Source organism: Dromiciops gliroides, chromosome 3 (genome assembly GCF_019393635.1).
Source record: "Dromiciops gliroides isolate mDroGli1 chromosome 3, mDroGli1.pri, whole genome shotgun sequence".
Lineage (NCBI taxonomy): Eukaryota > Metazoa > Chordata > Mammalia > Microbiotheria > Microbiotheriidae > Dromiciops > Dromiciops gliroides.
In genome coordinates, this window is record NC_057863.1 from 341,236,977 (window position 1) to 341,250,963 (window position 13,987).

Below are 13,987 nucleotides of genomic sequence, written 5' to 3' on the forward strand. Positions count from 1 at the left end.
ATCAGGAGGAAACTATCCACTTAGGAAGCTTTCCAAGAAATGTCAAGAGGCTGTAGAGTCGTAGGACACAATGCCAGAGCTACATAGACTGTAGGGATCCTCTTTGGCCAAACCAGCTCATTTTACAGATGAGGAAACTGAGGGCCATAGATAGGAAGTGACACGTCACACAGGTACCAAGTAGCACAGCCAAACCGTGTTCTCAAAAACTTCCTCATCCTGAGAAGAAAAAGGACCTGGTCTCTTTTGGCTCAGAAGAAAATCTAAACATTGGGAAATGTAAGTGAGGTAAAAAACCCCAAAATCCCAATAAAAGTTATTTTGGAAATATTGCTAAGGAACAGAGAAAGGGAAGAAAGGCTCTAGGGGAAGGAGCTGAATTGTTTGAACTAGGATGAGGTCACACCAGGGTCATCCCCTGGAAAACAGCATTTTAGATGCGTTTCAATGCCAACCGAAACCTGACTCCGTTCTCCCCCCGTTTTTTTTTTTTTGTCTCTTTGCCTGGACTTTTCATTTCCTTGCTTAAGGATTTAATGTTCATTCTTCTCACGAGTTTGGCTCATGAGGCCTCACACCCGGGTAATTTCCGGATTTTCTTTACCTCTCTGGGTTTGGGTTACAGTTCTCCTGCCTGTAACTTTTTCTATGACTTGATCCATCCTTTGAAGCTGCATCTTCCCCTCCCTTTCTCCTTTTCCCCTTTTCCCCTCTACCCTCTCACCATCTCTTTAAGACTTTTGCCATTTTTTTTCTCCCTAAGCACTGAATCCTCACACCTAATTTATTTGCCAAGAGAATAATTTCGTTTCCTGAATACTTAACCTCACACACCTCTCAATCAAAAAGCCTGGGGCTGGAGAGCAGATGAGATTCTGTTTCGTTGTTGTGTCCTATCAGTCATGTCTGAAACTTCCTGACCCCATTAGGGGTCTTCTTGGAAGAGATACAGGGATGGTTTGTCATTTCTCTAGCTCATTTTACAGATAAGGAAACGAAGGCAAATGGGGTTAAATGATTTGTCCAGCTTGTAAGTAGTACCTGAGGCTGGATTTGAACTCAGGAAGAGGAGTCTCTCTGACTCCAGGCCTGTGCTCTATCCACTGAGCCACCCAGCTACCCTGAGATTCTGCTTCAGGGACAGTCAAAGAGAAGAATGAATGAGAGGAAACATGGTGGTTGGGCCTGGAGAGAGAAAGAGGTTTAAATCCTGTCTCTCCTACTTTAAATGTATTAGTGTGTGACCATAGTCAATTCTTAATTATCCTCTGTCTTAGACTTATTCATGAAGTCAAAGCTGGGTTGAAATCTCTGTTTAGGCTGTCAAAGACCCAAAGCTGGAAGGGATTGAAAAGTCCATCCAGTACAATGTCCCTCATTTCACAGATGAGGCCCAGGAAACTAGGTGGCAGGGTGGTTTAGAGTCCTGGACGAAGAGTCATGAAGATGAATTCAAATCCTGCCTCAGACACTTATCTATGTGATCCTGGGAAATTCCCTTAACTTCCATTAGCCTCAGTTTCCTCTTCAGGAAAATGGGGATAATATTAGCCTCTACCTCACAATGTTCTTGGTGGTATCAGAGGCAGGAGCTGTACTTTGGCTCCTAAGTCAGTGCACCTTCCATAGCATCAACCTACCTCTGCATCAGGGGGAAGAGAACTTTGTATAGACAAGAAAAAGAGCAAGTGAGAGGGAACATAAAGTAAGTATAAGTGTAAAGAAAGGACAAGGAAGGAAGAGAAAAATCCTACAAAAAGCTTTCTTCAAAAGCTTCCAAATTCTCTGGTTCACTTACCTTAAGACCATCATGTAGAGGGGATTGTGGGAAATGCAGGCAATCAATGAGACAAACGATATGAGGAAGATGGTGGGGAGCAGGAAGTGAGCACAGGGGATTGGACATGATCCTGTCTTCGCAAAAGAGGTGTCCCCAGGGATACAGGTGCAGTTGAAATAGGTCTTAAGGCATGGACGAAAAGAGGAAAAACAGTCTATTATTAGAACTCAAAACTTTAAATAAAAATGTTTATTATTTTTAAAAAATATATATTTTATTGGAATTTGAGGACATTTGGGGATGTCTTGGCAGGGTGCTTGTTGTGTAGACAGAGGCTCCAGGGAAAAGTAGCATTCTCATGAAAGGAAGGAAGGAGGGAAGGAAGGAAGGAAGGAAGGAAGGAAGGAAGGAAGGAAGGAAGGAAGGAAGGAAGGAAGGAAGGAAGGAAGGAGATGGAATGAAGGAGGGAGAGATAGAGTAAAGGAAGGGGAGAAGGAAGACATGGAATGAACGAGCCCCACAGTTGGGAAGATCTGGATTCAAGTCTTGCTTCTGACAAGTCCTAGCTGTGTGACCTTGGCTGAATCATTTAGCTTCCCAGGGCCCTGAGCTACTCTTTAAGATGAGAAGTTGCAGAAAATCTGCCAATCTGAGTAAGTAGATGGAACTGGATCTTCAGAAGTTCCGTTTATTAGGGGCAGCTAGGTGGTGCAGTGGATTGACAACTTACCCTTGAGTCAAGAGGACCTGAGTTCAAATCCAGCCTCAGACACAGATTCTGTTAACCCTGGGCAAGTCACTTAACCCTGATTGCCTCAAAAGAGAGAGAGAGAGAGAGAGAGAGAGAGAGAGAGAGAGAGAGAGAGAGAGAGAGAGAGAGAAAGTTCCCTCTACTAATAAAATCATAGGTCTAGGTTCATCCTGAGTTGTTGTGAGAATCAAATGAAATAATAACTATGTAAGGCCTTTGCAGCTTTAAAGCCTGACAGAAACCAAAGGCATCATCATCACTCTGCCTAGAGTCCACACTACCCCTTACCATTTGTTTTGAATTCTCCATGCTGCTGAAGCTCATGCAGCCAGCATGGCAGGGGGAGATGTATTCCAGCCCATTGGACCCACAGACAGGGTGGAACATGGAATCAGGACACAAGCACTCCCTGCGACATTCTAGTGGAGCCCGATTTATAGAACTTGGTGTGCTGCCAATGAAACAGGAAATAAGGCATAAAACAGAGCAAAGCAAAACAAAGTACCCAACAACTCACTCTCCATTGCCACTACCAAAAAGAAAAACAACAACAACCCAACAACCCTCTTGCCCTTTGTGAGTTCTTAGCCTGTCTAATATCCCTGTCTCTGTTTGTCTTGGGTGGTTGCCATACTGGGTTCGGTCCAATGGGGAGAGGCAGCACGGTGAAATGGGCAAGAATATGGGACTTGAAATTGGGGAGATGCAGGTTCACATCCCACCTAAGGCATTTACCAGGTAGGTAACCCTGAGCAAGTCAATTAACCGTTCTGTGCCTCAGTTTCCTCATCTGTAAAAAGAGGGAGTGGGACTTCATGACCTATTACATCCTTCCCAGCTCTAAATCACTGATGGACAATGAATTTGCTACTTGTTTCTTGTACTCTCCATCCTTCTTATTGGCACCTATACCTTTATCTCCCCATTGTGTATCCCTGTGCCTAGATAGATAGCCCTGCAGGGTTGGAAAACTGATCTGCAAACCTATGACACCCAAGAGTACATGGGAGAGAAGAGAGTCCCAGATAACTGTGATCTAGAGGAGGAAAATGGTAGTTTCAATATACAACCCAAACCGTATGCAGAAGTTGTTCTCTCTTTCTCTTTATATATATATGTATATTTATATATATATACCCCCCCACATATATATATATAATCTATCATCTATCTAATCATCTATCATCTATCTATCTATCCACCCATCATCTATCTTATCTGTTATCTCTCTGTCTTCTAACCATCTGTTTTCCATCATCTCTGTGTCTGTCTTCTATCAATTTATTTTAAAATTTTTATCTTGAACATGAGTATTTGTACATTTTACATATTTTACATGAGACACTATTATCTGTGGTGATCTCTTGGGTCACTCCTGGTTAAGTCATTGTTTCCTGGGGAGAGGAGAATCAAATGGTGATAGAAAAATTATGAAAGCTTTACTTTTTAGTGACTACCAATCTGCTTCCCCCAGGGGAAGTAAGGAGAACACGCCAGCATTTCTCCAGCTTTTTTTCATCCATGATGCCCCCATGAATTTGATGAAATGCTGAGAGATACCTGGGAGTATTCTGCCTCATCTGTATCCAACAACTTCTTCAGATACATGCATATACGTGTGTGCAAAGAAGCCAGTTGCTATCCTTTCCTTGCCATAGTTGCAACTTCAATCCTAAATTCTCTTGGTGAAAAAAAACTTAGTGAAAGGAACCTAAAGAAATGCAGGTTGTTGGGATGCGTTCAAGTGGTGTTTGTAACCTACTGGAAGACCCCAACAGTGTGGCTGGGAAAGAGCTTGGTTCACAATAGGAAACAGTGTGATATTCTGGACCAATGACAAAGAATGCTGATTCCATTCATTTGACCTGCTTCGTATTTCTTTAGAGGGACAGTGAGATAGTAAACTCTAGGGACTTCTCTGTGAGGCTGCAAAAAAGGGCTCTGAGCATATGGCAAGCCCTTGATAAATACATGCTGAATTGAATACTTGTTGAATTGGGCAGTGTAATAAAAAGGGGGCAGTAAGGAATCAGGAATTACAGGAGCTGTGTTCAAATCTCTGTTGCTTCCTAACTGAGGGGGCTTGTGCAAATCATTTAACTTCTTTAAGCCTCGATTTCTTGATCTGTTAAATAAGAAGCTAGGTCTAGCAAGCCTAAGAGGACCTTATAGCTCTCTAACTATGACGCTAATCTTTGGTATGGTATATCAAATCACAGGTGTCAAGCTCAAGGTCTGAAGGCTGAATGCACTCCCCTCAGCAAGACTCCCCAGTGAGCCAAGTAGATTAAAATGTAATTTTTGTTGTTGTTGAGTCATGTCCAACTTTCCATGATCCCATTTGGGGTTTTCCTGGCAGAGATATTAAAGTGGTTTGCCATTTCCATCTCCAGCTCATTTTATAGTTGAAGAAACTCAGGCAAACAGGGTTAAGTGACTTGCCCAGGGTAACACAGCTAGTAAGTGTCTGAGTCTGAATTTGAACTGAGAAAGATCCAGGCCCGACACTCTATCCATTGTGCCACCTCACTAGCCAAAATGTAGTTGAGAAATGTTTAATAAGATAAATAAAACACAATGCAATATAGATAATGTTAATTTGTGGTTTTCTCAGTCAAAACACAATCTGTAGTCATTCTTTTCTATTTGAGTTTGACAGCACTGCATCAAGTAGTTACCATGGAAATCTGATATTCAGATTTCATGGAAATTTCACTGGAATTTTCATAGAATTTCCTGGAAATGAAAATATTCAATTCAATTCAACAAGCATGCATATAGAGCACTATGTTAGGAGTGGAGAAGATAAAAGTATTAGATAAAACAATGATTTACTTAATTAAACATGATCTGTATATGCATAATTAAAATATAAAATATATTAAAATATATATAAAAATAAAATGATACATAAATGTACAAGAAAGGTGAAGAAAAATAAACCCATCCTATGAGTCCTGATTGGGCAGCTAGATGGCACAGTAGATGGAGCAACGGGCCTAGAGTCAGGAAGACCTGAATTCAAATCTGGCCTCAGCTACTTACTAGCTGTGTGACCCTAGGCAAGTCACTTAATCCTGTTTGCCGCATTTTCCTCATCTGTCAAATGGGTTGGGGAAGGAAATGGCAAAACACTGCAGTATCTTTGCCAAAAAACACCCAAATGGGGTCACATAGAGTTGGACATGACTGAAATGACTGAACAAGAACAACAACAACAAAATGTGTATCCTGATAATGGAAAGGTTACAACAGTTTCAGGGAAGGAAAAATTAAGGAAGACTTCCTGAAGATGGTCACAATTGAATGAGGCTTCTAAAGGCAGCTTGGTATGGTACCAAAAATAAAAAATCAAAAATCAGTGGCTCAGGAATAAGAGGTCCCAGATTCAAATTCTGCCTCTGACACTACCTCTACATCCTTGGGCAAGTCATTTACCCTCCCTGGGCCTTAGTTTCTTCATCTGTAAAATGAGGAGGGTGGATTCGATAGCCTCTAAGCTCCCTTCCCGCTCCAAATCCATAGTCCTGTGAGTGGTAAGAAATTGGCAGGTGGGAGAGAGGAGGGACAGAATTCTCAGAACAAGAATTGACATGCTATGCAGAGGGTGTGCAGGGGAAGGCGAGTGGTCCAATTCCGCTGGAAAGTAGGATATTCTAGCAGACAGTAATGGGAGATAAAGCTGAAGTGTTGTGTGGTGACAGACTGCAAATGGCCTTGAACGTCAGTCTGTGAAGTCTGGAAAAGCTCTCGGGGTAGGCAGTGATTTCTGGTGGCCCTAACACTGGTGTTGCTATGGGGCAGCATTCCTCCTTATCAGTATGACTCCTTCCTCAATTTCACAGCAGAGGAATGTGTGGGCCACCTGTGTCTCACCTATGGGGAATGGGGTGGTGGGAAATGCTAATTAGCACATGATGAGGAGGCTTTCCATTCGGCAGAGAATCCTCCCCATTCCTTAGTCCAGGTGCCTAACTTGCAGAGTCAAAATAAATCTAAACATTTGGGAAGATTTTGGTTTTGCCTTTGAGAGTGTGAGTGTGAGTGTGTGTGTGTCTGTGTGTTTCCTTTGTATCACCAGTGCTTAGCACAATATCTGTAATAGATTGTTGTTTTTTGGTTCTTTCAGTCATGTCCAAAGCCAATTGGTGTTTTCTTGGCAAAGATACTGGACTGGTTTGCCATTTCCTTCTTTAGCTCATTTGACAGATGAGGAAACTGAAGCAAACAGGATTAAGTGACTTGCCCAGGGTCACACAGCTAAGGCAGGATGTGAACTCAGGTCTTCCTGACTCCATGTGCCCATGGTTCAATCTGCTGTGCCACTAGCTGCCCTTGTCTGGCACATAGTAGTGCTTAATTAATGTTTAATAATTCCTGAATGACTGTGCCAGAATGGACAAGTTGACCCTGATGGAGCTCAGAAGATACAGCCACAGAAAAGATAAACCCTGAGAGGCTGAGTTTCCTGGTTTGCACCAACCATGTCAGTCTAACTCTGAGTTGGGAAGGATCACTGATAGAGATCTGGAGAGGACCTTTCAGGTCACTGAGTTCGACCTTTCATTTAACAGATGAGCAAACTGGGGCCCAATGGGGTTAGGGGACTTGCTCAGGGTCATATAACTAGTTAGAAAATATCTGAGGGTTTTCTTTTCTGAAAAAATGAAAGGACTGGATTGTTGGCTTCTAAATTCCCTCACAACTCTAAATCTATGATCCCAAGATCCTAAGACAGTATGGGGCACCAGCTCTTAGGTTCCTTTTTGGATTATAAAAAGATAGCAAATCAGATAAATCAGCCAATTCAATATGTATAAAGATCCAACAGACATAGTAAAAAGATCTTGTGCAGACAGCGTCTCCATCAAGAGATCTATAAATCTACAAACTCAGTTGGTAGGAGATCAACTGAATTGGTTAATTTTTCTGATCATAAAGAAAGAATTTTCCAACCAAACTAATGGAAAGAATTAAGTTTTTTAAAAAATATTTTTTCCCAAAAAGAAGTAAAAGTAATATTAAAAGTTCCAATTTTTAATATTTCAATATTCTAACAAATCTATCTTCTCATCAATGTAGTTATTTCCTCCATCAATGCAGCTCACAATAAACCAGTTTTCTTATGTTAAAAAGAAAAAAAAAAGTATCTGAGGCAGGATTGAAACCCAGGTCTTCTTGATCACAAGTCATACCACACCATCGTCCTAATTTGAAATACTAGAAACATTAAGCTGCTCACTCTTCATTAGCATTCCTCTATCTTCCCAAATTTGGGACTTTCATTCACCTCTAACTGGAGAACACCAAGGATCTCGCCTAAACTTAATCTACGATCTATCTCCCAAACTTCCTCATGTTAGAACAACATTTCTCAAACCTTTAGATCTCAGGATCTCTTACACTCTTACAAAATAATTGAAGATCCTCTCAAGGAGATTTTGTTCATGTAGACTGTATCTACCAATATTTTGCTATAGTAAAAATAAAACATAACTTTTCAAAATGTTTATGCATTATTTCATCAAAGTGATAATAAATCCATTACACAGAAACACAAAAAACATATTTTTATGAAAAATAGCTATATTCCTCTCCAAAAAAATCCATGAGAAGAATAGCATTGTTTCCCATTTTTTTTTTGTAAATGTCTTTGATGTCTCACTTAAATAGAATACAACTGGATTCTCATATCTGCTGGTATGTTCAATCTATTGTGATATGTTGCCTGGTTGAAGCACATGAAGAAAATTCAGCCTCATACAGATCTTCCAGGAAGGGTCTTGAGGGCCCCAGATTTCTGGAGACCACATTTTAAGAATCAGTTGGAACATGAACTCAACTCAGAGCATAATTCAATTGGTGCTTGGTAAATATTTGCTGAATTGATCACTGCTTTTATTGAGTGTCTGTGACTGATGTTTTCTGGGCTAGCTCAAGCTATTTGTCTCATTTCTTCTCAAACACTCAATGTGATTCTCATCAGCACTGGGCTGAGACTAAATAAAGATTACTTCCTGGTTTCTGTCTGTCAATACCCCCCAGGCACCTGTGATTTATAGGAGGCATTTTGTTCTTAAAACAGAATGACAACATTGACCACTAATAGTCCATTATGGTCACCAGGTTCTTTTTAACCCTGCTTATTCATTATTCCTCATCTTGCAGACCTACTGTTAGAGGCTAAAGGAGAAAGAAAAAGGAAAGAGTAGAGTAAGAAGTAGAGAAGGAGTAGAGTATGGTGGCAAAGGGGATAGAGTGCTGGACCTACAGTCAGGAAGATTCATCTTCCTGAGTTCAAATCCAGCCTCAGACACTTACTAGGTGTTTGACCCTAAGCAAGTCACTTCACTCTCAGTTTTCTCATGTGAAAATGAACCAGAGAAGGAAATGGCGAACCACTCTAGTTTCTCTGCCAAGAAAACCCCAAATGGGGTCATGAAGAGGCAGACACAACTGAAAATGACCAAATAACAACAACAAAGAGTAAAAAGACATGACCTTGGGCAGATCACCTGACCTCACTGGGTCCCAGTTTTTCCATCTATAAAATGAGAGAGTTGGACTCAATGACTTAAAGTTCCTTCCAACTTTAATTCAATGACCCAATAATAACAATAATCATAAAGAATGATTCGCATGCTTATAGCACATTAAGGTTTGCAAAATACTTCCCTCAAAATAATACTGTGAGGTAGCTAGGAAAACCATTATTACCCTCACCGTACAGATGAGGAAACAGATTCAGCCTGGTTAAGTAACTTGTCCATGTCACACAACAAGGAAGAGGAAAAGCTGCAGCTGAAGGCCCAGCTTCCCACCCCACTGTACTGAGAGGAGAAGAAGATCAATAAGCTACTTTGACCTGATAACCAATTCTCCAGGCGGCCTTTAGACTCCCATTCTCTTTCTCTGATTCCATATTACCTTCCTGGGTTAACTTCCTCAATGATTGGTGTGGAGCAGCCCATGAAGAACAAGGGAAGGCAGAGGATCATGGAGATGGTGATAATGACTGTAGCCACACGAGGGATGGTTTGAAGGGAAAAAACAAAGCGCTTCATAAGGATGCCCCCAAACAGCATCCCCAAGGCGGCCGCTGGGAGGTTCACAGCACCTGTGGATAAGAAATGACAATAATCATATTGACAATAACAACTTTTACATGAATACAGGAGAGGTGGTGTGGCTGTGGCCAGGGAGCTGAAATTAGAATCAAGAAGACCTGAGTTCAAATCCTGCTTCTGACATTCAATCATTGTGGGGCCACTGAGCCTCTCTCTTGGTTGGTTGTCATTCTTGGTTCTCAAAGAGGACCAAGATGACATCACTGTGTTGGAGTTGTGTGTCCCAACAGTGACTGATCAGACCAATGAGAGCTTAGAATGTTCTACCACGGGTCGGGCAGAAATTGTTCACATGAACATTTGGAGTGGAGATGTGTCTAAATTTGCACATCTCATGTTTCTTTTGAGCTACTGCAATTCTGCTTCACTCATAGATCTCAGTACCCACATATATGTATGCATACCATGTAGGTAATGATGTAGGCACACTATGCTGGGTAATTCTGTGCCAGTGTCTCCCATGTCACACAATCAATTCCAAAGTTCTTCAGAGAGATCTTGGGGGTGTCCTTATATTGCTTCTTCTGATCACTGTGTGAGCATTTGCCTTTTATGAATTCTCCATAAAATAGTCTTTTAGGCAAATGCACCTTTGGCATTTGAATAAAAAGCCCCTTGGACAACTCTCTGAGATTTATCAACTAAGTCAGAGGTATCAGGCACCAGATCCTAGGGCCCACAACATGCCCCACCCCCCTGCCCAACCAGATTAAAATGTACTTCCTATCTGATTTTTTTTTTCTTTTGTGAGGCAACCGGGGTTAAGTGACTTGCCCAGGGTCACACAGCTAGTAAGCATCAAGTGTCAGGCCGGATTTGAACTCAGGTCCTTCTGAATCCAGGCCTGGTGCTCTATCCACTGCTCCACCTAGCTGCCCTTCCTATCTGATTTTAATGTGTTGATGTATTCACACACACACACACACACACACACACATATACATATACACACATGCACATATAAGTACATATGGTTTTCTAAATTCAATATATGGCCCTCAGGGAATCTCTGGTTGGTGTACTAGTTCCCATATGAATTAAATCACAAACCTAGTATACCTCTTTTCAAGATGAAGAAATCGAGGGTCAGAGAGGCCAGATGCCTTGCTTGCCCAGAGACACATAGCTAGTAAGTTTGTGAGGAAGGATTCAAACTCATATGTTCAATTTTTGTTCACTGCCCACTGTGCTGCTTTGTTTAGTCATTCAGGCATATTTGACTCTTTATGATCCCATGGACCATAGCATGTCTGCCCCTTCTGTCCTCTACTATTGCTCAGAGTCGGTCCAAGTTCATGTTTGCTGCTTCTATGATACTATCTGTCCATCTCAGCCTCTGCCATCCCTTTCTCCTTTTGCTTTCAATCTTTCCTAACATCGGGGTCTTTTCCCATGAGTCCTGTATTCTCATTAGGTGGTCAGAGTATTTAAACTTCAGCTTCAGTATTTGAATCTAGTGTCATAAGAGGGGTCCTTAGCCCCAGAAGATAAAGGTAGGGGTAAAGGGGAGTCAGGGAAATAGCAAGTAAGTCCCCTGCTCCAATCATTTCAGAAACCTCCAAGTTAACATAGATTTGGGTTCAGTTGTCTGTACAAGGGTTAAGGCACCATTATTTATCAGATTTTTAAAATGTTTGTGTTGTTTGTAATCTCAGCAGTCTTGTGGTACTCAGTCAGTTCCTTAGACTAGAAACTCCCTGAGGACAGGGATTTTTGTCTTGTATCTCTCTGCTACATTCCCACAGCACTAAGCATACATAGATCAATCAGCTCCAAGGGCAAAAGAGAGAGGCGTGACCACTGCTTAAAAATGCAAATCACTTGCCTTAGAATCACATATTTTTAAGCTGGAAGGGTCCTTTACATCTTTGGTTCAAATTCTGGCTCTTGCTACTTCTACCCTTAGGACAGTCACCTGTCTTATCTGGGCCTCAGTTCTCTTATCTGTAAAACCAGGCAGCTGAACTCAGTAACTTGCAAGATTTTTTTCAGAGCTAAATCTAAGAGTTCAACTCCCTCAACTTACAGATGAAGATGCAGTTTGTCCCAATGGCTACTGAGTAGCCAAGAGGAACCTAGGATACAGTTTTTTGGCTCCAATGCATTTGTTTGGATAGGTGATCGGCAAGTGTGTTCTTTAGCCTTTGGAAGTGCTGATTTTGTGACAGTTTGGAGTGTCTGGGGAGGCAAGGAAGGTGAGCGGTTCTATTACATAAAACTGAAAAGGTTTTGTACAAACAAAACTAATGCAGTTAAAATGAGAAAGGGGAACGGTAAAATGGGGGGAAATCTTTGTAGTAAGTTTCTCCGACAAAGGTCTGTGATATCCAAGATATATAAGGAAAGGATTCAAATATATGAGAGTAAATGTCATTCTCCAGTAGATAAATGGTCAAAGGATGTGAACTGGCAGTTTTTCAAAGGAAGAAATCCAAGCTATGAACAACCATATGAAAAATATTCCAAATCACCACCTCCCTGGCTTCATTTAAGTCCCCACTAAAATCCTGTCTTTTACAGGAAGATTTTCCTAACTCTTCTTAATTCTAGCACCTTACCTCTGTTATTTTTTCTTATTTATTTATCTTGTAAATAGCTTGCTTTGTACATATTCGTTTACATATCATCTCCCTCATTAGATTGTAAACTCTTTTGAGGGTAGGGATTGTCTTTTGCCACTCTTTGTATCCTCAGTGCCTGGCATGAAGAAAGAGCTTACTAAATGTTGATTGAATCTCTAATAAGAAAAATACAAACTAATACCACTCTGAGTTTCTACCTCACCTCCACCAGATTGGCAAAAAATGACAATAATTGGAGGTGTTGTAGGAAAACAGGAGCATCAATACACTATAGTTACCGTAGTCATTTGTTCTAGTTATTCAAGAAAGCAATTTGAAATTACATTAAGCTATAGGCTTCCCTTTGACTCAGTGATGACCAGGCCTATACCACCAAAAAGATAAAAGGAAGAGGAAAAGGAGCTACATTTACAAAAATATTTAGAGCAGTTCTTATCACAGTAGCAAAGAACTGAAAACTATAGGGTGCCTGTAAGTTGGGGAACAGCTAAATAAATTATGGTAGATGAATGCTATGGAATATATCATGCTGTAAGAAATAGTCAAAAAGGCAGGGCAGCTAGGTGGCACAGTGGATAAAGCATGATCCCTGGATTCAGGAGGACCTGAGTTCAAATCCAGCCTCAGACACTTGACACTTACTAGCTGTGTGACCCTGGGCAAGCCACTTAACCCTAATTGCCCTGCAAAAAATAAAAATTTAAATTAAAAAATTTTTTTTAAATAATGAAAGGGATAGTTTCAGATAAACCTAGGAGGAGTGGTCTGAATTGATGAAAAGTAAAGTGAGTGAAAACTAGAGATTAATTTATATAATAACAACATTGTTAAAAAAAAAAGACATTGGAAGACTTAAGAACTCTCATCAATTTCCCTGCCTTCTTGGGGAGGGGAGAGGGAAAGGAGGGAGAAAAATTTGGAACACAAAATCTTTCAAAAAATGAATGTTGAAAATTGTCTCTAAATATAATTGGAAAATACTATTAATAAAAAAAGAACTCTAATCAATGCAATAATCAGCCATGATTCCAAAGGAGACTGGGGATAGCATATGCCAGCTGCCCACCACCTGAGAGATATGTAAAGAACTCAAGGTGTACAATGATATATATATATATATATATATATATATATATATTTTTTTTTTTCAAACATAGTGGGGGAAGGAATTTAGTATACTAGACTATGTTTATCTGACAGAAGGGTATTTTTATTTTTTCTTTCTTTAAATGATGTGTGTGTGTGTGTCAGAGGGATTGGGCATGGAATGGAGAGCTCATATTGAGGTTACCAAGATGGGGAAAAAATGTAAGAGAAGATGTCATTGAGGTATTTATTAAAACACATAATAGAGAAGAGAATGAAGGTCAGTCGGAAAAAAGACAGGGTAACACGCTGGAGATAACCCGTTTAATGGAGTATGTGCTTGAAAAGAAAAGCAAGCTAGTCATAAATCAGATTTGTGGCTTCATGCATGGTCCTATTTTTCTGTTCTGCTTTGTATGTGGAAGTGCTCATCATATTTAATGATGGCTAAGTTAGGAATTTTTTAAAATCACAAAAGAAAATGTCAAAATGATATAAAAAGTGAACAATGTTTTACCAGTTCTAAATTATGTTCCATCTTCCCCTGTGAATGTTCCAATGGTCACACCCCTGTTGAAGGCCATCTGGATTCCAAAATGTGCCCAGCCTCTCTGAGGGCCATGGGGTGGGGAGGAAGCCTCCTTGTAACTTCCTCCCAGGC

At 40.6% G+C, this 13,987-nt stretch overlaps 1 protein-coding gene across 1 annotated transcript in view; it reads right to left on the reverse strand.

The window, feature by feature from the left end:
* The window catches only part of SLCO2A1 (solute carrier organic anion transporter family member 2A1), a 173,312-nt gene that overhangs the window by 18,672 nt on the left and 140,653 nt on the right, over window positions 1–13,987 (reverse strand). The window contains exons 9-11 of the mRNA XM_043995108.1: window positions 9,459–9,648; window positions 2,820–2,982; window positions 1,799–1,962 (exon numbers count right to left, since the gene is read on the reverse strand). Of these exons, the coding sequence (XP_043851043.1) occupies window positions 1,799–1,962; window positions 2,820–2,982; window positions 9,459–9,648 (517 nt within the window). The remainder of the gene's footprint in view (window positions 1–1,798; window positions 1,963–2,819; window positions 2,983–9,458; window positions 9,649–13,987) is intronic.